This window comes from Ovis canadensis, chromosome 26 (assembly GCF_042477335.2).
Source record: "Ovis canadensis isolate MfBH-ARS-UI-01 breed Bighorn chromosome 26, ARS-UI_OviCan_v2, whole genome shotgun sequence".
Taxonomy (NCBI): domain Eukaryota; kingdom Metazoa; phylum Chordata; class Mammalia; order Artiodactyla; family Bovidae; genus Ovis; species Ovis canadensis.
The window spans coordinates 31,705,762-31,728,883 of record NC_091270.1 but is presented as its reverse complement, the minus strand read 5'-3'; the positions used below and the strand labels follow the sequence as shown (position 1 = coordinate 31,728,883).

The 23,122-nt window shown below is 40.8% G+C and overlaps 1 protein-coding gene and 1 long non-coding RNA gene across 6 annotated transcripts; one reads left to right on the top strand and one right to left on the bottom strand.

Annotated features, from left to right (window-relative positions):
• Positions 1–2,407: 2,407 nt before the first annotated feature.
• Positions 2,408–19,323, bottom strand: CYP4V2 (cytochrome P450 family 4 subfamily V member 2). Of its 4 annotated transcripts, XM_069573287.1 has the most exons (12): positions 17,676–19,323; positions 14,912–15,024; positions 14,449–14,534; positions 13,482–13,672; positions 13,016–13,085; positions 11,600–11,726; positions 9,521–9,712; positions 7,279–7,381; positions 6,157–6,291; positions 5,887–6,066; positions 4,476–4,682; positions 2,408–4,380 (listed from the first exon to the last, which is right to left on the bottom strand). In XM_069573287.1, the coding sequence occupies exons 1-11, from the start codon at positions 17,887–17,889 to the stop codon at positions 4,510–4,512; spliced, it is 1,584 nt and encodes a 527-aa protein (XP_069429388.1). In that variant the 5' UTR covers positions 17,890–19,323; the 3' UTR covers positions 2,408–4,380; positions 4,476–4,509. The 4 variants fall into 4 exon arrangements, with proteins under 4 accessions (XP_069429388.1, XP_069429387.1, XP_069429390.1 ...); XM_069573286.1 differs by having other exon boundaries at positions 2,408–4,682; XM_069573289.1 differs by lacking the exon at positions 9,521–9,712.
• On the top strand, positions 18,035–22,965 carry LOC138431088 (uncharacterized). 2 transcript variants are annotated; one of them, XR_011253524.1, is made up of 4 exons: positions 18,035–18,321; positions 19,868–19,988; positions 20,423–20,536; positions 22,852–22,965. It is a non-coding gene; the product is annotated as an uncharacterized lncRNA (long non-coding RNA). The 2 variants fall into 2 exon arrangements; XR_011253525.1 differs by lacking the exon at positions 18,035–18,321 and adding an exon at positions 18,691–18,907.
• The last annotated feature ends 157 nt before the right edge of the window (positions 22,966–23,122 follow it).

Here is a 23,122-nt window from a genome sequence, read left to right as displayed (position 1 = left end):
ATCCCATTTCTGTGTTCAACTATTTAATACGTTAACTATTTCATAATAGGCCCACATAATTTATGTACACGTTTCTATTTTTTAAAATGTCCCCAACATTCCTAGTTATTTGGGGCTCATAATATATCTAACTAGACATTTCCAATATAATGACCTGGATACATATGAATAAGGGGGTGGAAAGGGATCCATCCTCCTGGAGGTCATGCTGAGCCTTTTAGCAAATGGTATCCATGCCTTCCTTTGTAAAGGAATCCTGTAACAGTGAGGTTTGTAGGATGGAATGAAATTGACCAATGTTTAGGACTTCCTCCCATCCAGTTCAGGAAATAGAACATAGCAGGGTTTGACAATTTGTTCACAGACCAAATCTGGTCCAGTGCCTGTTTTTATAAATGAAGTTTTATTGGAACACTCATGCTCATTCACTCCTGTATTATCCATGGTTGCTTTTACCCTATATAGTTAAGTAGTTGTGATAGAGACAGTATGGCCTGCAAAGCTGAAAAGATTTACCATCTGCCCCTTTTCAGATAAAGTTAGCACTCCTAGCATAGAATGTAGACTTCTCTTTCAGGACATCTAGACCTGAAAGAAACATACTGGTTTTCCTAGTAGCCTATTCTTGTTCAGGGAATTTTATTTTAAAGAAAAAAAATCTCCCTATATACTGAAATAGATCTCCTTGCCACTTCTATCCATCATTCTAGATTGACCTACTAAATCTATATGAAATGATTTACTCTCTTTCTTGTACTTTTAAAAATATGTAAAGACTACAATCCCTTGCCCACTAAATCTCCTTTGTTTTCTAACCATTCTTCAAAGATGCAATACATCTTTCTGGCTAGCAAATTAGATTTTTAGGGAGTTCTTAAATAAATATTTAACGCATGTTACTGCAGTGCAGAACTGTGTTTATTAAGAATGTAGGAAAATTTTGCCAGTAAAACATTTTTTCTGGCTATAATGAAGTAGCATATTTCAAATATTCATACTGCATGTTTAAATATCCATTTAAATTCGGTGTATCAACTGACATGCCAGCAAACAACAAAAGGGAATCCTCTGACTTGTGCAGTATTAAAGAATCTAAATTGGTAATTTCCTTTGCTACCAACCTCATTAGGAAAAAAAAGGTGACTGGAAAAAAACTGCCCTGTCTCCAGATTACAGCAGAAACCCTTAGAGGTTGTCTCCCTAAATGGTGCGATTACTGGTTTAAATCTATTTAAATATACTCCTGTATTTCTTCCGAATTTTTCTCATAGTGAAACATATGTTCTCGTAATATAATAAAACTAAAGATTTGCTTGTGGATTCAGAAGGATCAAATCAGAAAGAAGATGAAAAGAGGCAATGGTAGGCAGAATTCTAAAATGTCCCCCAAGGCTTCCCTCTATCATCCCAGACATCGAAGAAAATGGGGTACCACATTTGTCCATGATTACTTGATGTTACAGGACAAAAGCAATTTCACAGATGTATCAATAATTACGGTTACTAAACTGTTTTAGTAACTAGTCAAGTGGGGACTATCTGGCTGTGCCTTATCTTACCACAGAGCCCTTTAAAAAGAGCTTGCTTCTGCCGTCAGCATAAGAGTCCTAGAGAGTCAAAGTGGGAGAGCCTTTGGGCAGGAGGGGAGCTCCCCATGGCTGGCTCTGGAACCACATATTTACAGTGGGTGTGGTTTGAAGAAGCAAAAGGAGAAGAGAAAGTGGGGGTATCACAGGATAATTCTAAAAATAAAGAAGGTGCTGTTCCTAGAAAGAGGGAGTCTCTAGGCAGAGTAAACGAAGTTAAATGTATCTGTCAGCATCTCATTAGATGCTGGAAATAAATACATTTGATTGATCCAAATACATTCCGGGGTAAAAACTGACCTTTTCATGACCAGCCTCTCTTTGTGAGACAGGTCAGGTGGTTCAGAAATTGACATCCTCGGTTGTCTGTGACCGAGAATAGAGTGTCAACTCAATAGGCCCCGTCCTGGAGAGGTTTCTAGGCTGTAAACCCCTGGGACCCAGCGATGCTATGGTTTTTGCTTACTCCCAGGGAGCCCTTAAGAGGGATTTTACTTTTTGCTATCAGATGAACAAAACGTTCTGGGATTTCTGCTTCTCCTCTAGTTTATGCTTCAAAGTATGGGAAACTTGAGATCAGTCTATCAGCATAAGGATCATTTTGTTATAAAGTGTGAATGACACTAATGATACCAACTCAAAAGTACTAATACTTTTATTATATTGTGAATCAGTCATCCACTAAATTACCCTTTAAAGTTATCCATATTTCCAACTGATGTCAACTCTTAGGATAAAATGTAGCACCCATGTTTAAAGTGTAATTTATTTTTCTTGAGTTACCTCTTTTGAGTAGAAGACAGGTAATAGGGATATAGATATTTGATCATCCTTTTATTTTAAAAAAATCAGCATCTGCATTTCCATATTACAAAAAATTACATATTTCTCAGTTATAACTCTGACACAGTTTCAGAGAATTTCCATGTTAAAAAAAAATAAATTATTCTGAGACTAAATGAAGATTTTAGACCAAAAGACAACATGTAGTAATATTTTACTTTACATTTAACTTTACATCATATTGTAGAGTCACTTAAACACACACAAAGGTTTACATGTAAGTGCATGAAATTCAGAAATAAGACCAATTTCCACAAATAAAATTCCAATTATCCAGGGTCATTAGGGAGCAAGATTTCTACATACCCAGTTTTTAAGTAAGAAGGTTAACCATAAGATGGAAATCTTTTCCTTCTATCGTATATGTTTTTGACTTTTTCTGCTCAGCTTAGGGGCTGGGTGGTCCACACTGGGGATATGAAAGTGGGTGGATCTGCTGACCCTGCCCTTAGTACCACAGCCCATGGTGCTTCCCAAGTGGTTTTGGTTTTGTAACCTCTTTCTTTGATATCCATTGAAGAATACATCATGCATCTTCTTAATTTGTTGTTTCTATCAGTTATTGTCTTGGAAAATTGAAGAAACAATTTTATTAAAATTATTTCTTAAAAGAAGTTTCTAAAAGTCACTGAATGAGGGACTAGAGACGTTGTCTATGGCATTAAAATTTGGGGAACAGGTGTCTGTTATCAGCTTGACAGGTATGTCCTGGAGGATTCAATTGACTGCAAGTCTAACCCTATACTAAGTGAGATGTGACTGGGTTACTTAATATGGATGAATGGCTTCTCTTTTCCTTTAATAATGGAAGAGGAAATATGCCACGATCAGAGGCAGAACATCTACATTCTAATCACATATCTAGGCATGGGTGCCATGAAGCAAGATCCTATTATGGAAGTGGCACCATATTGGGAGTGGAGAGATTTAAAGATCTCCACTGCCAGCTTTATCATCACTCACTGGCGGTGTGGCTTTGGGACTTACCTTTCCCCTGAACTCAGCCTGTTCTATTAAGAGGGAGTACCCCTCGATATTCACAAGGGATTGGTTCCGGGACCCCCACAGACACTAATCTGTGGATGCTCAAGCCCTTTACACAAAATAGTGTAGCATTTGCACATGGGTCTGCACATCCAACTCTATACTTTAAATCATCTCGATTACTTACAATACCTAATACAATGTAACTGCTATATAAAAAGTTGTGAATACAATGTAAATGCTTTGTAAATAGTTTTGCTTTCTGGAACTTTCTGGAATTGTTTTTTCAAATGATTTCTATCAGTCCGTGGTTGAATCCATGGATTCAGAACCTGTAGACAGGGAGAGGTCACTGCATAACTAGAAAATCTCTAAGGTCCTTAGACCTCCCAAAGCCTTAGAGCTCCCAATCAATGCCCTGAGGCATGGAAAGGGACTAGAGATTACCAGGAGGAATCTCTCCCAATAATGTACAATATAGAAAGGTAATTGTGATGCTGTGAAAAGTGAAAGGAAAGCTGTAAGTACACAGTCCAAAGGGAAAGAGGAACAAGATCTGTGAGTGAACATAAATGATCCACTGTACATGATTCAATCTTTGAAAAGTACCGTAAGGATTATTCTCCTCAAAACTGATGCCACTGATACAACTCTTGAAATTTAAGCTCCTTAAGTCATAGTTCTTAATTACACAGCCTTTTTGAACAAATGTATATGCGTACATGCAAATATTTATTCCTGAGTCAATAAGAACATCTTAAAAATATTCTAGAATTCCATTTACATTGTATCTTTTGGGTGTGTTGATCGGAATGGAATTGGCCTGTGGATCCTTCTGTGGAGAAGTTTTTATATGTTCATTAGCATACAGTCACCAGTTAATTTATCTTGAGATCAAGACCAGGAGTCAAAGCTATGATGGTGATGAAGATATGGAAGCTCTTGCTTTGGTAGACTTGACCCTAAGCTAAGTGGGACAAGAAAAAAATTAAATAGAGGGATTAAGAATACTGAATCCATGATCTACAAATTGTAAATGAAAAGTTCTCTTTAAAGAAAGACCTTTTTACGATAAGAGCATAACCCAGTAATACAGTTAGGATTCATCTGTGTTTCTCCTCTTCAACTTGATCCAGATGCCGTTGCTTGGACGAAGAATGAGCTCTCCTGCCAGGCCAAGTTCTTCTCTTTTTTGGTTGGATTCTACCCAAAAGTGCCTCAGGATGCAGGAAAGAATGGTTTTTTCTTCCATTATGGCAAACTTCTGACCTTCAAATTAAAGTAAATACCAACATCATTAGATAGATATACCTTAAATGTGAGAAATCAGAAATCCAATCAGAGGAAGCAAACAATTTTATATTTTTGCGATGGGCCCTGGGAGAATCAGAATCATTCGGGATGCTTGTTAAAAATAAAGATTCTTGAGTGCCCTTTCCTTCTCCCACCCAGTACATCTGAACAGCTGGGATGGGCCAGGGATTTATATTTTAGCCAAAGCCTAACCTAATCCTGGGCTCATTCAAGCCTGAGAATCACTACTCTAGATTACTTTCTTATTGAGCCTTTAAGTTAATTTACTACAGAGTCACCAAATAAGCTTCAGACTCACCCGTTTAAATCCGGTCTTATTTTATGAATGCCTGTATTTGCATAAATGATAAAATGCTAGAGATTCTGAAGCTGAAAGTGTTTATAATGCTTGGTGACGTGCATTCACTTCGTTTCAGCACTTCAGCTGGCCTTAGGGTGTTTTGTGCTTTGGTTTTACAAAATGAAGTTCTTAAAAGCAACAAACAAATTAAATATAACACATCATTATACATAAGTTTTCTACCCTATGAAGTATATTCTTTTTTCATCTAAAAGCTACAATATTGTCAACGTCTACCAAGGAAAGAATTATGCTTTATGTTATGGGCTAAATTGTGCCCTGATCCCCCAAATTCATAGCTTTTTTATTAAGATTCATAAATCTTAAAACTCAGTATCTCAGAAGAGGACTGTGTTTGGAGACAGGAAAAGTAAAGTAATTAAATTAAAATGGTCAGATGGGTGGATCCTACTCCAATCTGATGGGTATCCTTATGGAAAGGAAAGATTAGAACACACACACAGAGGCCATGATTCAGGGAGAAGAGCAGCATGGATCCAATAAGCTAAGGAGAGGCTTATTATCAATTCTGTTGTCACCTTGATCTTGGACTTCTAGCCTCCAGAACTGGGAGAAAATAAATTCCTGTGGCTTAAGCACCCAGTGTAGGGTACTTTGTTATGGCTGCACCAGAACACTAATAAACTTTGTGACAGTCACATTTTAAAGCAATAATGTGTAGCACAGGGGAAGAAAAAGGAAGTCAGTTTTTTTAAAAGACAGTTGCCTATGGGATGCTATATCTCAAGAAATTTTTGTAAGAAAACCACTACCGCTCTGCCAACCTGAAAGGTGAAACAAGTTCTGGTGGATACAGACCTATACAGTTTCGGGGGCCCGCAGAGAAGGGCACATATGCGTATGTATGACGTCCTTTCGAATTCTCGGGAAAGAACCGCTCTGGCTTGAATTCCTCAGGATCCGGGAAGTACTTTGGATCTCTATGCAGTGCATAGGGCACGATGATTACTTGAGAGCCTTGCACGATTTTGTAACCCGCTGTCAAGAAGTAGTCAATAGGCCATGAGGATGGAGCAAGACCATAAAAATAACCCACTCTCCCTGCTATTCAGATTATACAATCCTTACCAACTTCACAGTCTTCGGTAAGATTACGGGCAAAGAAAGGAACAGACGGGAAAAGGCGAAGGCTCTCCTTAATAACACATTCCAGATATTTCAGTTTCTTCAGGTCTTCTAGGGAAACAGGACGGTCAGACTTCCCTGGTTTTAACAGAATACACAGAATGACAATGAAAGAATTATTTGAGCTTGGGATATGTGACATTGATGAAGAATACACATCAAAACACTGAATGTTAAATATCTACAGCTAAAGTAGAATCTCTAATATTACCCAAAATCAAAATAAAAGGAGATCTATTTTGTGAAAGAAACCAGACACCAACAATCACATATTTGTAGGATTCCATTTATAGGAAGTACTCTGTTATTCCGTTGCTAAGTCATGTCTGACTCTTTTGCGACCCGATGCACTGTAGCCCGCCAGGCTCCTCTGTCTGTGGGATTTCCCAGGCAAGAATACTGGAAGGGGTGGCTGTTTCCTTCTCCAGGGGATCTTCCTGACCCAGGGATCCAACCCACATCTCCTGCATTGGCAGGCGGAATCTTTACCACTGAGCCACCTGAGAAGCCCAGCAAGTACCCAGAACAGGTAGTAAGTCCCATTAGAAACAGACTGTAAATTAGAGATTGCCAGGGGCTGAGGGAAGAGAGGAGAGTGGTCAAGTAATGAGACAGGGTTTGCTTTTGTGGTGCTGGGAATCTGAGGACATCACTGCTGGCGTCAGCCTGTAGATTGCTGGCTGTGTAATAGAAACGTACATCCTAGCAGCTTAATGCATCTTTTCTCTCATTCGTGGCCAGATGCGAGGCAGGATGAAACAGGTTTCCTTGACCCCATGACTCAGTGCTTTTGCATGTACACCTACTTCATCTATTAAGCAGTGAGATGCCTGAGGATCGTAACATTTATCTGTGCATCACATGCCAGGCACTTAGCAAATGCCTATATTCTTAACCAGGCCTTGCTAAGAAAACTGGCATTGGAAGGGACCCCACATGGGAGCCTTCCTGCTTAGTGTGGTACCTTTAGAACAGATCCTACTGCATACCCTTCCTGAGCAAGAGCAACTCTTGCTTCAGTGGACATGGTGCCCAAGGTGTAACTAGCGAAGGGGCTGAACATACCAAACACTTCTTCCAGTTCACTGTCCACTTTCTGCTGGACTTCTGGATGTGAACCCAATAGATACAAGGACCAGTTTATTGCAGCTGCAGTTGTATCGTGGCCCTACAAATGCAAGGGAAAAAATAGCTTAGCAGAGTCGTATGGCAAAGATTAGAAGAGAGAACTCCATTTTGAACTGTCTGGATCTGACAGCTGCACCGTGACTCCAAACATAATAAGTTAACTGGGTGCAGTATTTCACCTTGATAAGAAACAAAACAGTCCTTCAGAGGGGAGATTCATGCTTAGAGAGGCATTTCAACGACACACAAGGTTCCATATGTGGGGGGAAGTGGCTGGGTTGTGATAAGGGAGTTTCTCAAGGGGACAAGGTGCTCTAGACTGTTTTTAAGGGGGAAATGTCTGACTTTCTTGCGCCAGTCTGCCAGACCTGTACTCCTGCACCTTCTAGCCTTTGTAAGGTGGGCTTTACCTGTGGACCTTGGAGGCCAGGAGTCTATGTGTGGTTCTGAGTAATATCCTCCACGTCCAGAAGTTGATACGCCCCCCTCCTGTAATACTGGCTGAGCTTTAGGCAAAATACTAAGTACTTTGCAGAAACTAACTCAATTATTCTTCAGAAAAACTCCATGAAATACTTGATACCACTATGTACACTTTAGAGATTAAAAACAGATCCCAAAATTGTTTACCTGAGTTCTTCAGAAAAAAAAATTATTTGGAAAATCAATAATAATAGTATAAGCTCTATGAATAAGACTTTCAGGGGCACTAAAGACAAAATTATTCCTCTGTGGAAGTTCTTACTTTTCCATTTTCTCTAGGCAACACAAGTGATAATTGTCATTTTTCCTTCTCTGGGCAGAAATCTCCAAAGCACCTGCTTCCTAAAACAGCTTCTAGTTGAATTTGTTGTTGCTGTTGTTTAGTCGCTCAGCTGTGTCAGCATCTTTGTGACCCCATGGACTATAGCCCATCAAGTTCCTCTGTCGATGGATTTCCCAGGCAAGAACACTGAGTGGGTTGCCACTTCTTTCCCAGGGTGTCTTCCCAACCCAGGGATCAAACCTGCGTCTCCTGCACTGGCAGGCAGATTCTCTACCACTGAGCCACCAGGGAAGCCTCTAAGTTGAATTGTTTGAGGCTTATTCTGCAATTTTATAAAACATGTATTTTTAGAGTCTCTGATATTGATGTCCTGGCCTTTTCTCCGGCCTGCAGTGCCTTCACGGAAGCCACCCTGAACTCCAGACAAGATCTGGCCCCTTTCACTCAGCTGTTCACCAAAGCCACAGAAGGAGGTGCTCTTGCTAAATAATTCTTAATAACTACTCTTGAATTTGTAAGCGGAAGCCTTATCCAAACAAGTAAGAGACGCCTGCTGAGCATAGGGAAGCTGTGACAAGAATCTGGGGTGACAGGCAGCATCTCATAAGGCTAATCAGGAGCGAGCCAGAAGGAGAACTCAGGTCTAGGGACACTCGACACAGCCTGCTTTCCTACACTCAGGAGCATGTGTGTTCCCCAGACACCTGCAGGCAGGGCGGCTCAGCCCACCCAGGGGCGGCCTGCACTGAGCCATGCTAAACCACCCATGCACTTCACGTTCCTCCACTTCCGGGATATTACCACGTGGTGCTTTTTAAAACATTTCTTCATCTTTATTTGGTAATCCATCCACTGAATGATTCATTCTTTACAATATTTAATAACACTAGAATTACCTTTTGTAAAAACCGCAACTTTCTTTTAATGATGTGAAGGCCAGAAATCCCTTTAGAATCCACAAACTAGTTAAATTTGCTATCAGAGGGCTCTTGCTAATCTTCTTTAGTTTGGGCAGCTCATAGCAGGAATTCATTTGCTAGAACTTCAAAAAGGAGGTAGTGAAAAGATGGACTTGTGGGTTTCAGGGTTTTTCTTTTTTTTAAGCATGAAGCAATACAGGGAACTGAGAAATTTCTGGCTGCTTTTTTACTTGGAAAAGTCTGACGGGTTTTAGGTTATCCCAAGAAAACTGCTTTACTCACCACAAGTCAAAGGCTTTTTTCTGAAGAAGGAAGTTGATCTGATAACTTAATCAGGCTCTTTTGTAATTGCTAGTTGTAATTTAGTGACTCATCCTCAGTTATACGAAGCTACTTTAAAACAAATAAACTTTTAAAAATAATGCTAAAGATTCAAAAACATAACTGGAATTTTAAAAATGATACCCAAAAATAATATGACAAGATAAAATACCTCAAACATAAAGGTGTCGACTTCTTCTCTTATATCTTCATGACTCAGCTTGTTCCCTTGGTCATCAGTCACATTTAAAAGCAAGTCCAGAAAAGCCCTGCATTTAGTTTTGCGTGGAGGAAAGTCCTTGTCCTTGTCGTTACATGTACCTTCTTCATGTCTCTTCATTTCATTGGCTCGTTCAGTGATGACCTGTATGATTTAAATAATGTGCTCTTGTGTGGAGTTTGATATAGCCCCATAATACATTTTCCCATGAAAATATACTAGTTTCTTTCATGGATTTTTTTTTTCTAAACCTTTCCTATTCTGACTCGACAATAACTTAGGCTGTTGTGGAAAATATAGATAAAGCTTCCTGTTAACATTTTAGGACATTATTTGATAAGACTTTTAAAAACAAATTTAACATCAGAAAAATTCAGCATATTCAAGTGCCATCTTTCTAACACAGGAATAGACGTGGTAGTCCCCTAAATAGTGCCCTAGAGATTTGAATGAGCTAATGAGAAAAAGCTTGGGTGGTGAAGAGAATGCAGTCATTACGTAAGAGGCTAATGATGGATTGCTCTCATTACTGGTTGGGTTGGAGAAAAGAAACAGCTAGTTCATAGGTGACGTCACCTGATGTGCTTGCTGTTCCTGTTGCCTAGATGTCTCTCTCTTCAGACGCCAGTGTGGCTGGCTCCTTCTTTAAGGTTTGTTCTCTCTTCACACCATCAAAAAGACCTTCCCAGATCACTGCTACCCCGGTCTCCAGCACTATCTTCCTAACTCTATTTTTTTCCATTTCACTCACCCCCTGACATTCAGAGAAGACGATGGCACCCCACTCTAATACTCTTGCCTGGAAAATCCCATGGATGGAGGAGCCTGGTAGGCTGCAGTCCATGGGGTCGCAAGAGTCGGGCACGACTGAGCAACTTCCCTTTCACTTCTCACTTTCATGCACTGGAGAAGGAAATGGCAACCCACTCCAGTGTTCTTGCCTGGAGAATCCTAGGGATGGGGGAGCCTGGTGGGCTGCCATCTATGGGGTCACAGAGTTGGACACGACTGAAGCGACTTAGCAGCAGCAGCAGCAGCCCCTGACATTATATTATACTTGCTGTATAATATAACGCATACCTCAAATATAGCATCCCCATGGCAGCAAATCTGTCTTTGTTCACTGATGTTACTTGCAACCCTTCCCTAATAGCTCATTTGGTAAAGAATCCATCTGAAATGTGGGAGACCTGGGTTTGATCCCTGGGTTGGGAAGATCCCCTGGAGAAGGGGAAGGCTACCCACTTCAGTGTTTTGGCCTGGAGAATTCCATGGACTGTATAGTCCATGGGGTTGCAAAGAGTCGGACATATCTGAGTGACTTTCACTTTAACTTTCAGAGCACTGCCTGGCATTTTAGGACGTTCATTAGATCTTTTCTGAGTGAATAGAAGAACTAAAGCCCATAAACTTAATTTGGTCATGTATTTCAACTTTCTCCTCCTATCAAGCAATTGATCAAACCTGATGCTAAGTGGTCTGAATGAATGGATCCTAAGTTCTTTGTGGACAAAACACCATATTTCTCTTCATCCTTGGGGAAATCCCTAGTGCCTGGCACTCAGTATGCAATTTTCAATATTTACTAAATAAATAGTCTCATTCATCCAATTTGCAGTTCATTAATTATTGCCATTGATAGTAATGCATGTAATTTGAGAAAATAATTAATTATAGTTAAAAGACACAAACTGTTGGTCATTCTCCCACCATCCAGTAATGGAGATTACTCTGTCTTCCACTGTGGCCACCTTGATCTAAAACTTCATTCATCCAACATCTCCTGCCAGTAACCACATACATCATGCTAACACATAATTAAGATGCAATTGTGCTGTCTACTTTTTCCCATTATTATTCACCTTTTAAGAGACACAGTTCCAGGCTATGGTAACACAATATAAAAATCTTGGACTTCTAAAGATCTGGAAGTGGAGAGTGGCGAGGGTTCACAACATCGTGAATGCACTTAATGGTAAATTTTATGTTGAGTATGTATTATCACAAGTAAAAAAAAAATCGAGGGCTTACATTGTTGGTAAAATCATGTACAATCTTTAGGCTCCTTCTGTGTTCTCGTCCATTTTTAAACATATAGAATATAAGGTCAAGCCAGAGCCAGGGTGTCTTCATTCTCTGATGTATCGAATCACTCATCCTATAAACAGGATAAAAACACATCAGCTGACATACTGAGAATGTGTATTTCTTGGGCCCTGATGTGATGCGTCATCTCAGCATGGGTGATTTGGGGAATGGCGATGATTTGTCTCAGAGGCTATTGAGAACTCCAAGCTTTACCATCAACATGAAGGCATGGACTATCCAGGGAAGCTTAAACATTGAATGCATTCTTGAGAGGAACGAAGAATCCATTATAAAACATTCTGGCCAGATGGCCATCTGATCTCTGCTGCTGCTTCTCCAGGGAGAGGTCTTGCCCTCCCCAGGCCACACATGGCCCTTGCACCACAAGAGCATGTGAAATCTGCCTCTTTTTAATGTCCACTGATTCGCTTGCTTACTCCTCTGCAGTGCCAACAAAACAACTGACTTCCTCTTACAAGGAAAAGTGCTCATTAATCCCCATCCGTCACATAGCTGTCACGAGCACCACCCTCAGCATTTCCAGCGAAAAGCAGAAAGACCTACACAACCTCCTCCTTTGTGACCAGCTTAGATGCCAATTCCACAGAAAGGACCTCTCACGGCCACTCAATCTGTAAAATTTATCCCCGTTTCCCCTCTCGCGTCAACTTGATCTTTTCTTTCCAAGTCATTATCATAATTTATAAGTTTATAGTCAGCTGCTTCAATGCCTGTCTCCCCCGTTACTGTCTCATGTGCCCATATAAAATTAGTCAGTACCTTGTGCAGTGAATGGCAGGTTAGATGCTCAACAATTAATAAGATTAAGTGAAAGGAACCATGGATTAAACACAGGATATGTTGAATCAGATCCTGGTGCTGCCTCTTAATAATCATGAGCAATTTTAAAAGTAAAGTTGATTATTTCTGTTAAGTAATAATACATACTCAAGTGTAGAAAATATAGGAAAGGAGAATGAACCACAACAAAATAAAACACAATAAGAAAAAGAAGCACACACACAATAACAATAAACACAGCTAACATTTTCATGTAGTATCTTCTCATTTTTTCCATGAAAATGTATATCTTTCTCTTACAACTTAGCATCAAAATATAATCTCTCAGTATATTATAAAATAATCATTTAAAATTACTGTGTAATCTGAATGTGCTATAATTTACGCAACTCTTCCTCTACTATTGAAATACATGCTTTAATGATTAGGTTGATTTTTAGTATAATGTTTCATTTTGAAATTATGAAAAATATACAATATAGACAGAAGTGATTAGCAATAATTTTTAAAGCCCTAATCAGTAACAGTTTTAGAAATAATTGAAAGGATTTCATTTACCTATAAACGGCTCGAACATACTCAGAATCATCATTGCTTTGAGCACCAATGTTCTTTCCCATAGCTGTTTCTGTAAAATAGAGGGAGAAGTAACCATTCAATTCACGAACACACCTTGGGTACATTTTCCAGTGTCAAACATTTTTTAAAAAGACATTATGTCCTGTTCTGATATATTGCAGAATTCTTTTCCCTTTTCTCTTGAATCTTCTGCTTCTCTTCCCCCCAGCTCCTGCCCTTCCTTCCCTCTGACCTTCTGGTCGTGTTGGCTCTGTAACTGCTGGGTTTGAAGTCCTATGAATGGCCACTGCTTCTCAGGAGGCTAGTTTATTACTAGGACTGACTATCCAGATGAACCCCAGATTCCTTCTAAATGGACCCCCTCCACATACACCATGAACTGTTATTTTCTATTTGGGCCATATTCTTTACAGCCTAACTTTAAAAATAAATCAGTGAGACTTACCACAGATTATATCTAAGGTACAAAGAGTGACGTAAAAAAAGCAGTTAAACGCTTCTTGGTTAACATGCTTTTCAAGCTTAGTAACCAATATATTTGCTTGTTCATTCATGACATCTAAGAAATCCTCCAGAATTGTAAAATGGAAAGTGGGTGTTAACATTTTTCTCCTAGAGCGCCATTTGTTTCCAGTACTAGAAATACAATACATGGTTACAAAGGAAAAAGAAGCAACATCTGAAACAGATAAAATATAGTCAAGTCACCACGTTCTCCTGAAATAGCGTATTCTGTAGATTCTCGATTGCTTTGATCAGAATGGCAAAGACTCATGTATAGCTACAGAATGTGAATATTTCGGATATTGTTCTATATTCCTAATATTTACAGGGGCACTTATTAAAAATGGAAACAAAATGTTTCCTACATGTCTAAGTTCTGAGGTTCTAAAGATTAGAATTTTTCTCCCTTTTATCAATACCATAGTCCTCACATGATCCACCGCCCCATGATTTACTTTAATCTCTATTATCTTTGAATTCTCTAATGTCCTCACAAGGGTCCCATCTTTTCTGGAGTCCTGTTTCTGAATCGACTCCAGAATTGAGGTCCCTATGTTTGATATACTTCTCTGGGGGGATGTGACTGCTTTTTAATTATATTTTCAAGATTTTCCTCCTCCAAACTATCCTTTGCTTTACTCCATTCATATATCAGTACTTCCTTGTTGTTCTTGAAACACTAGTGATTATCACTATTGAAGACAGTGCCTGGACATTACCATATACCCAGGACTCCTGTCAATCAAAGGCCCATTGTTAACTAGACTCTTCCTTCCACCTGCTCCCATAATTCTCCAGAGCTCAGTCTTGTTAGTGGAAGAATACTTTGGGTCAGTTCCTGAAATAACAAGTTACCCAGAGAAGAAACTGTTTCTATAAGACAGCTTTACAAATTTCCACTGACATACCTTGTAAGAAGTCCTAGTCCAAGCCACGGTTCTAAGAACTTGTACATATAGGATTTTTCAATGTGCTTTGAACTGTTTAAAATTACCTCAAAAAGAGAAAAGAAAATGAGAGATATAGACATCAAAATGATATCAATTATAAGAACATCTGGCTAGAACACAACTGTTTTTTAAAACAAGATTTCATAATTGTTATTTCTCTGTGATTCATTTTTATTCCTGTGCCTCAAAGAAATTCAGTTAAGAGTTTTGAACATATAACTGTCATTCATTCTTGAGGACTAAATGGAATTGAAAGAAAACACCCAAGATAATTCCTGGTGTCTGCCACCAGCTAGGAACTGAAAAGAGAATTTACTGAGGGCAATGCGGAGAGGCAGGTGAATGTGGAGAATGACCACATCTAACGAGATTCCCACTCCATCAAACAGTGGAATATGGACCCTATTTGCCATATACTCACTTCTACATTTTCTGCGTTATAAAGGGCCACGAGAGGAACGGGCCCGAGCCAGAGTTTCAGCAGCGGCAGGTGTCGGAATTCTTCAGTGCAATCAATTATCTGCTGAAAAAAATCTAGGAGAAATATTTAACCTTAAAGTCAATCAAGACAAGAATTCTGTCTAATAAGGATCTACTGTAGAGCGCAGGAAACTACTTAAAACTCTGTAATGACCTATATGAGAAAAGAATCTAAAAAAATATATATATATACATATATAAACACACATATATATGTATAACTGATTCACTTTGTTGTATACCTGAAACTAATGTAACATTGTGAATCAACTATACTACAATACTTTTTTTAAAAAAAGACAAGAATTTTGTAGTAAGTTCCTTATGTTATTTTAGATTCCTCAGAGAAGTGAGATCACACAACACTTATCCTCTTTGTCAGACATTTCATGTAGCACTAATGGCCAGAGTGGTTTCTTTCTTTTTTTAAACCATGGACTTGTAATACTACAAGTATTTTTTTTCTTCTTTTCTTTTTTTTTAACGATGGACTTGTACATCCATGGTTAAAAAAAAAAAAAAAAGAAAAAAAAAGAAACCACTCTTAGAGTTTTAAACAACTTCCCAAAATCAAACAACTTGGTTCCAAAGCTGGAAATTGAGCCAAGGTTTGCATGATGCCAAAATCCAGTATTTATATGCCAGATTAAAATGGCCCTTTATGAAAGACAGTACACTGTCATTCTCTTCACTCAGAAAGTAATTCCAAAGACAACTTGCAGTTTGTTTTAAAATAGGTTTTATTCAGTGGAGATTTCAATTAGAAAAATTCTCAAAAAGAACATGAGACTCCTTAAGCATACTGTTTCTTTAGTGGGTATGGGAAGGTCTATATTTTTACATAACTTTTTTGTTTACTATTATAAAGCCTTAGGATAGAAAGGGAAGTTAGCTCAGCTTTTATGTATTAGGGACTTCTCTGGTAGCTTAGATGGTAAAGAATCTGTTTGCAATGCAGGAGACTTGGGTTTAATCTTGGGTGGGAAAGATCCCCTGGAGAAGGGAATGGCTACCCACTCCAGTATTCTTGCCTGGAGAATCCCGACAGAGGAGCCTGGTGAGCTACAGTCCATGGGGTCACAAAGAGTTAGACACGACTGTGCAACTAACACTTTCAAGATGACTTTTCAAATGTGGTTTTGATATAAATAAATGTGTTGGATCATTTGTGACGTTAGTCACTTTGATGTTTGGCTGGTGAAAAGTTTACTTGGATTTCTTCTGCCCTAAAATATGTTCAGTATTTTGGTAAACACTCTCCCACAAGGCCTCGTGGTATTCTTGTGAGTTTAAGATGACAGTATTGTTTTGCTTGAGAAAACAAAGGAAAATAACCCTTCAAGCATCGCAGTTACTCTTCAGCCTGTAAAACCACTAGTATTTACAATTAATTGGAGGGGGAATTGGGTTCTGGTCCCTGACTTATTTTAAAACATGTCATATTGAGCAAATCTTTTCAGTGCTGGGTAATTCAATTTATACCCCTATGAAATAAAGTACGTGTTCATTGTTGTGTTTGACTCTTTGCGGCCCCATGGACTGTAGCCCACTAGGCTCATCTGTCCATGGGATTTTTTTCCAGGCAAGCATACTGGAGTGGGTTGCCATTTCCTCCTCCAGGGGATCTTCCCAACCCAGGGATCGAACCCCAGTCCTTTTGAACCCCAGTTTCTTGGGTCTCCTGCATTGGCAGGCAGATTCTTTACTACCGGCGCCACCTGGGAAGCTCTGAAAATAAAGTGCTCATATCTGTTAATAATTCATCCCCCCTAATGGAGAACTCCAAATCTCAGATACTTCTGAGACTTTTCTAGCTTAAAGCGATCTTTTCCATCAACAAAACAATATAAATCTCTCTCTTCGAAAAGACGATCTCAATAAAAATAAATTCACTCTTAAATAAGAGTTTTGAAACTTCCTGCATGAGTTTTCAAGAAGGCCTGGCCATAAGTTTTGTTATTACATAACCTCCTTAAAAGGGCTAAAATATGAGAGTCAAGAAGCAATCAAAGTTGTGGTCAAGTCTTGTGATGTCTAGATAGGGAAGAACCTCAAGTGCCTTTTGAGAGAGAGAGAGACAAACAGAGGCTTCTGTGTTCCAAGGGATCTATCTTGTTCCAGGTGGTGCCAGTGGTAAAGAACCCACCTGCTAATGCAGATGTAAGGGACCTGGGTTCCATTCCTGAGTTGGGAAGATCCCCTGGAGAAGGGCATGGCCACCCACTCCAGGATTCTTGCTTGGAGAACCCCCTGGACAGAGGAGCCTGGAGGGCTACCGCCCATGGGGCCACAAAGAGTGGAACACGACTGAAGCCACTTAGGACGCGCGCACAGCGAAGTTTCTGCCCTTAAAGGCTTTAAGAGCCCAGACAGAAGCAAAGACAGCAGTGTTCTGAGGTGCAGGAGCAGCTACGAGGTGGAAAAAGCAGCAGCAGAAAAAGCAGGACAAGAGCTTAGAAAGCTTGCGATCTGTGCTGCACAGGCAGACAAAGTTCATTTGGACCAGACGCACCCGCAATTTTGCCAGGTGTCATAGGGAACATGGATAGAATTGGGCACCCGTCTTTTAATGAGTGGGTGACAAATTCTCTCTCCCGGCGTCGGCAGGCCGGGCACTTCAGTGTCCAGACTATATGCAGGAGAGCCGGCGGGCGGCGCGTGCGGAATCCCGGGCCTTCAGATGGGAACGCGGCCGGAGCCCTTACCTCTTGCGTCCGGCTTCATCATCAGCGCGTGTCCCACCAAGGGGTAGGGGTCCCCAATGGTCGGGACGGGACGCATCTGACGCCATTTCCGCGCGTAGCTCAACACCATCTGCAGGAGGTTCAGGGTGAGGGTGGCGCCTGCCAGGGAGACGGCGCACAGCCCGCCCCAGAGCAGCAGCTTTGGCCCGACGATCAGCAACCACGGCGCCAGCATCGCGCTCGCGGGGCGCTGTGCACCCGGGCCGAGACCGCGGGGACCGCCGGGCGGGATGCTGCGGGCGGCCGGCGCGGTCCAGCCCCCCGAGGTCAAGTGCGCGGGCGCTGGGAGGAGTTCCCGGCCTGCGGGCGGTCCCGGAGCCGCAGGAGGGGGCGCGCCGGGCAGGGCCACTTCCCACTCCGGCCGTTGGAGGGGGTGGGCACCCGCCTGGCTCACACTCTGTTCTCCGAGCCGACGACGACAACGCCCGGCTGGGTTTGTTACCACGGGTCAAAGCCTTCGTAACGCGCACTGGCCTCTGTTGTGCTTCCAGTGGAAAACGAAAGTTCGGAAAGCGGCTTGAGCGCTCAATAGGCTGCGCGGGTGTAAACGGAGGCACGTTAGTGGGTGGAGACTGGAGGATAATGAAGGTCGAGTGGAAGCAAGCTGGTGAGTGATGGAGAGGCGTCCAGGGGCCGAGGGTACTGCCAGCTGCTGAGTCCCGGACAACTTCAGGGTACAGCGAGCTGGATGTTTTAAAATGGAAAAAAAAAAAAAAAAGCATCTGGTTTGAAGCTCAGCCTCTGGAGCTCATTTTTCGCCCCCGGCTGGGTATCTAAGCTCACTCCTTTGCACTCCGCTAGGACCGGCTGCCAGCCCGGGTGGAGATGGGTTGCTTCTTGGCTTCCTCGTTACAGTCACCCGGGCAGCCACCTACTTTGACGCTGAGTAGCCTTAGGGGCACGACCTTCGGGGCACCAGTTATCAGGCTGCATTGGGCGGCTGATTGCGACACAGACGAGTTGAGTAATCCAAGCTGTGATCCAAGTATTTTTCAGAATATTTTTCGGGACCAAGAAAAGTTAGCACCCCAGGAGAACAAGAAAAGGGCGGGTGGGTGAGGATGGAGGTGGGGGTCTCTGAAAGCGGTGAAGGTAAGAGATGCTGGGAGAGAAGGGTTTGATAAGGAGACAGCAGTTGGGGAGCACGCTGAAAAGGGAAAGAAGACACGCCGCTGAGCCCACAGAGGGAAAAGGTAAGGACAGTGAGAAGGACGCTCCGGTTCTGCCCAGGGCCTGGGTTCTCTGACTCTCAATTCCTCCCTTTTCTCCAGGTGCCCAGTTCTGACTCTCCTTTCCTCTACTCTTGATACTGCCTAGAAAAGGGGCTGAGAGGGGAGTGTTCCTTTCCTAGCAGAAGGTCCCTAAATTGTAGGAAAAGTGCCAAGGAAGGTGACGTATTGAGAATACCCTGCATTTTTTCTTTTTTATATTATGAAAGTATGATAACACATTTACAGGAGCCGTGAGAAATACAGAACACAGTTACATTCAGTTCCACTATATATTAAAATTATTTTTAAAGTAGATAAATTAAGGTTTTTACTTGGAGTTTCCATATCAAAAAGTAGATGAATTAAGATTTTTAGTTGGAATTTCAATATCAAACTCTCAAAAATTAATAAATAGGCAGAAAAGTAGAAGGATATAGTAGACCTGAAAAGCACTATGAACCAATTCAGCATAATTAAGATTTATACAATTTTCACACAACAGCAGGATGCAAAGAGAATATCCTGCATTTTTACTTTGTTTAATTGGATTAGTTTTACCAGCAGCTACTGTATAGTTTGTTCACAGCCACCTGCAGAGGAAACCTAAGACTTTTCTCTAACTGGATTTCAAGTCATCAACATTTACTGATATAGAGCAATGTTTATGAAATATTAAGTGAAAAAAATAAGCAAGTCGCAGAACCAAGTATATAACCTAATGCCCTCTTTGGGAGACTTTTTTTTTTTTTCTCTCTTTACTGCTAGACTGATATCTGGAAAGAAAAATACTGAGCAACTCGATCATTTGGGAATGGAGAAGAAACTTGCACTTTTATGTAATTCACGTCTATATTGTTTAATTACTTTGAGACTTTAAAAAAGTGTATCTTTGCAATATCTGGTAGTGTATCTTCCTGGACTTTGGTTTTCTCCTCTCTAAAGGATCAAGGATAGAACTTCCTGGTGGCCCTGTGATTAAGACTCTGCTCTTCTACTTGGTTGGGAACTAAGATCCCACATGACTAAGATCTCTCCAAAAAATGGATCGAGGCTGAACTGCAAGGTCAGTTATACATATAAAAGTACAGGGTTTGTATATATCTGACTCTCTGCTAATCTCTGTGGACAAAACAAGAACTATAACATACAAGTGCTGCCCTCGGAAGTGGAGAAACAGTGATCCCAGGAGCAGCAAATGTGAGCCAAGAAATGCCCCCACCCAGGGGAGGATATGAGGGATTCAGAAGGCAATGGAGAGGCTCCTGTTTGCACACAGGTCAACTCATAGTGACAAGAGCAAGACAATTTGACTGGCAGTATGGAGCAAACTGAAATAGAGCTTGACTGCCAGGCTTAAACATTTTATTTCTATTTTGAAGATAATTTGTGAGTGAGGAAGAGGCACTGAAGTTTGTTGTTGTTTTTTTTAAGAGGCAACACCGTAAAAGCCTTCTATTTTGTTCCCTTTCATCTTTCCTATGGTTTCCTTGTTACCAGATGGGACCTTCTCATATTGCCTTGGAATATTGAAAGTTCAGATGAAACCAGTCCAATGGCCAGGCCTGCAAGAAATGTACAGCACCATCCTCTCTCCTGGCAACAAAGTACACAGTGAGTCCACCATAAAGTAGAAGGATCCTCTGTGTAGGGAACAGTGCTCTGCCAAGGTCAAGACTATCAACCTTTGTAACCGTGTAGGTTGTCAGCCTAGAGGAATGAATCTGACTGAGTAGGAAGGTGTGAACCTTCCCTCCTGAAGATTCATTCCAAAGGATGAATTCCTGCTTACTTGGAAGGTCTTTTCTCCAGCTTGAAATAAGTGCTTTTGACAGTTAAAGTGGTAGGCCAGAATATGTTATAAACTACAGAAGGGCTTTGTAAATATTGACACTTGGATTTACTTTAATTTTCTGTCACTTGGAATGGCTCCCAATATGAAAAAGGTATTTGAGACTCAAAAACAAATTCTGTCTGGATACAGAACTATGGTATCTATATACTCACACACATGAAACCATCAGTGTTAATTCCTATTGTCTTCAATTCCTCTCCCTGTATTCTCTCCTGAAGCCTCTGGAGTCAAAGTTTTGCCTTGACCATTCTCCTAGCACAGATCTTGTCAAGATCACCAATATCTTCCATGTTCTTTTTTTTTCCTTAAGTCACTCAGTTGTGTCTCTTTGCAACCCCATGGACTATACAGTTCATGGAATTCTCTAGGCCAGAATACTGGAGTGGGTAGCCTTTCCTTCTCCAGGGAATCTTCCCAACCCAGGAATGGAACTCAGGTCTCTCACATTGCAGGCAGATTCTTTACCCTCTGAGCCACAAGGGAAGCCACAAGAGAATATTGGAGTGGGTAGCCTATCCCGTCTCTAGGGGATCTTCCCGACCCAGGAATCGAACTGGGGTCTCCTGCATTGCAGGCGTATTCTTTACCAACTGAGCTATGAGGGAAGCCCTATCTTCCATGTAGCTAACCTTTTAAGTCAGTTCTCAGACCCTATCTAAATTGACTTATCAATAGCATTCACCATATGTGAGTGCTTTTACTTCCTTGAACCCCTGCCCCATTTAACTCTGAGGATTCCATATTCTCTGGATTGTTTTCTCCCTCACCAGCCATTCTTTCTGCTTTGCTAGTTTCTCTTCACACCACATACCGCTAGATGTTAAAACACCTAGAGCTCGAACTTTTTCTCTGCTTTTCCATTCTCCACTCTCTTGGTTAGCTCATCCATTTCAGTACTTAAATTATACCAGTATTATATATATATATATATATATATATATATATATATCTGTGTCTATCTCTATCTCTATGTATATATATTCCCTCAGTCTGAACCTCCTCTCTAAACCCCAGTGTAACATCTCCACTTAGACATCAATAGGCATCAAACACACACATCCCAACCTGCTTCCAAATCTGCTTCTCTTGAATTCTTTCTGATTTTGGTAAATGTCAACATTATCTTTCCAAGTATTAAGTCAAAGCCTTGGGGTCAACCTGGATTCTTTTTTGTTGTTGTTGCCCTCCTCATCCAATCCAACAGCAAATCCTATTGGTTCAAATTTGAGAACACACCCAAAGTCCCTGACTTGTCGCCAGCTGCCCGTCTGTCATCTAATCTGAAACATCATCTCACATCAGATTACGTCACTCTGTCCTCAAAATTCTCCAGTGGCTTCTGGTTTCAGGTAACATAACTCCCACCGCCAAAAAGAATCTTAATCCCTTGCCCCTGTTACTTTACTGATCTCATCTCTTATTATTTACCCCCTTGTTGAGTCCATCCTGTGTCCCACCGGCCTCTAAACCTCCAGGTATGCTCCTGTTTTAGGCTGTGTGTTTTCCCCTCTATCTAGAATTCTTTTTTTTTTTTTCATCTCTATATGACTTCTTTTCTCATTTTCTTTGAGTCTTTGCTTAAATACTCTTTGCAATAAAGCCGTTCCTGATCATTCTGTCTGTCCATCCCGTCACATGGCCATATTTTATGTTTCTTCATAGCATTTATTATTATCTGACCTTATATTTCTATTGATTTGTTTATACTCTATGTCCTCCATGAGAATATAAGTTCTATTAGGGCAAAGTCTTTGTCTTGTTCAGCCCAATGTTCTAGAATCTTACACGAAGGTGCTTGATAAATATTTGATGAAGTGATAAATCCAGGATGACTGTCACACACGTGCTTAGTTCATGTAGTCACACTAATATATGAAAGTATATTATTTAGGAATATGCCTTTTTGCTCTAGCAATATATAACTGTCTTTTGTCTCATTCTATTATTAATGCCATTAAAATCCTAGTCACTGATATTACTGCCTCCTTTAGAAAAGTTTGTACAATATGCCAGGTTGACTAATAATCAGATTGTTCTAGTCATTGTGCTGACTTTCTTTTGCCTTTTTTTACAGGCACTTTATATGCATAGACTATACTTTTCTGATAGAAAAGAAGACATTATGGCCATTTGAGATCTGAGAATATCTGAGTCCGAGGATTTCAGTCACTATTAAAGGGAAACAACGGTAGGTGGGGGGAAAAGGAAGCTAAAGATAAAGGACCCTAGAGGCTTGCCTCTGGGAGAAGGCAATGGCACCCCACTCCAGTACTCTTTTTTTTTTTCCCACTCCAGTACTCTTGCCTGGAAAATCCCAGGGACGGGGGAACCTGGTGGGCTGCAGT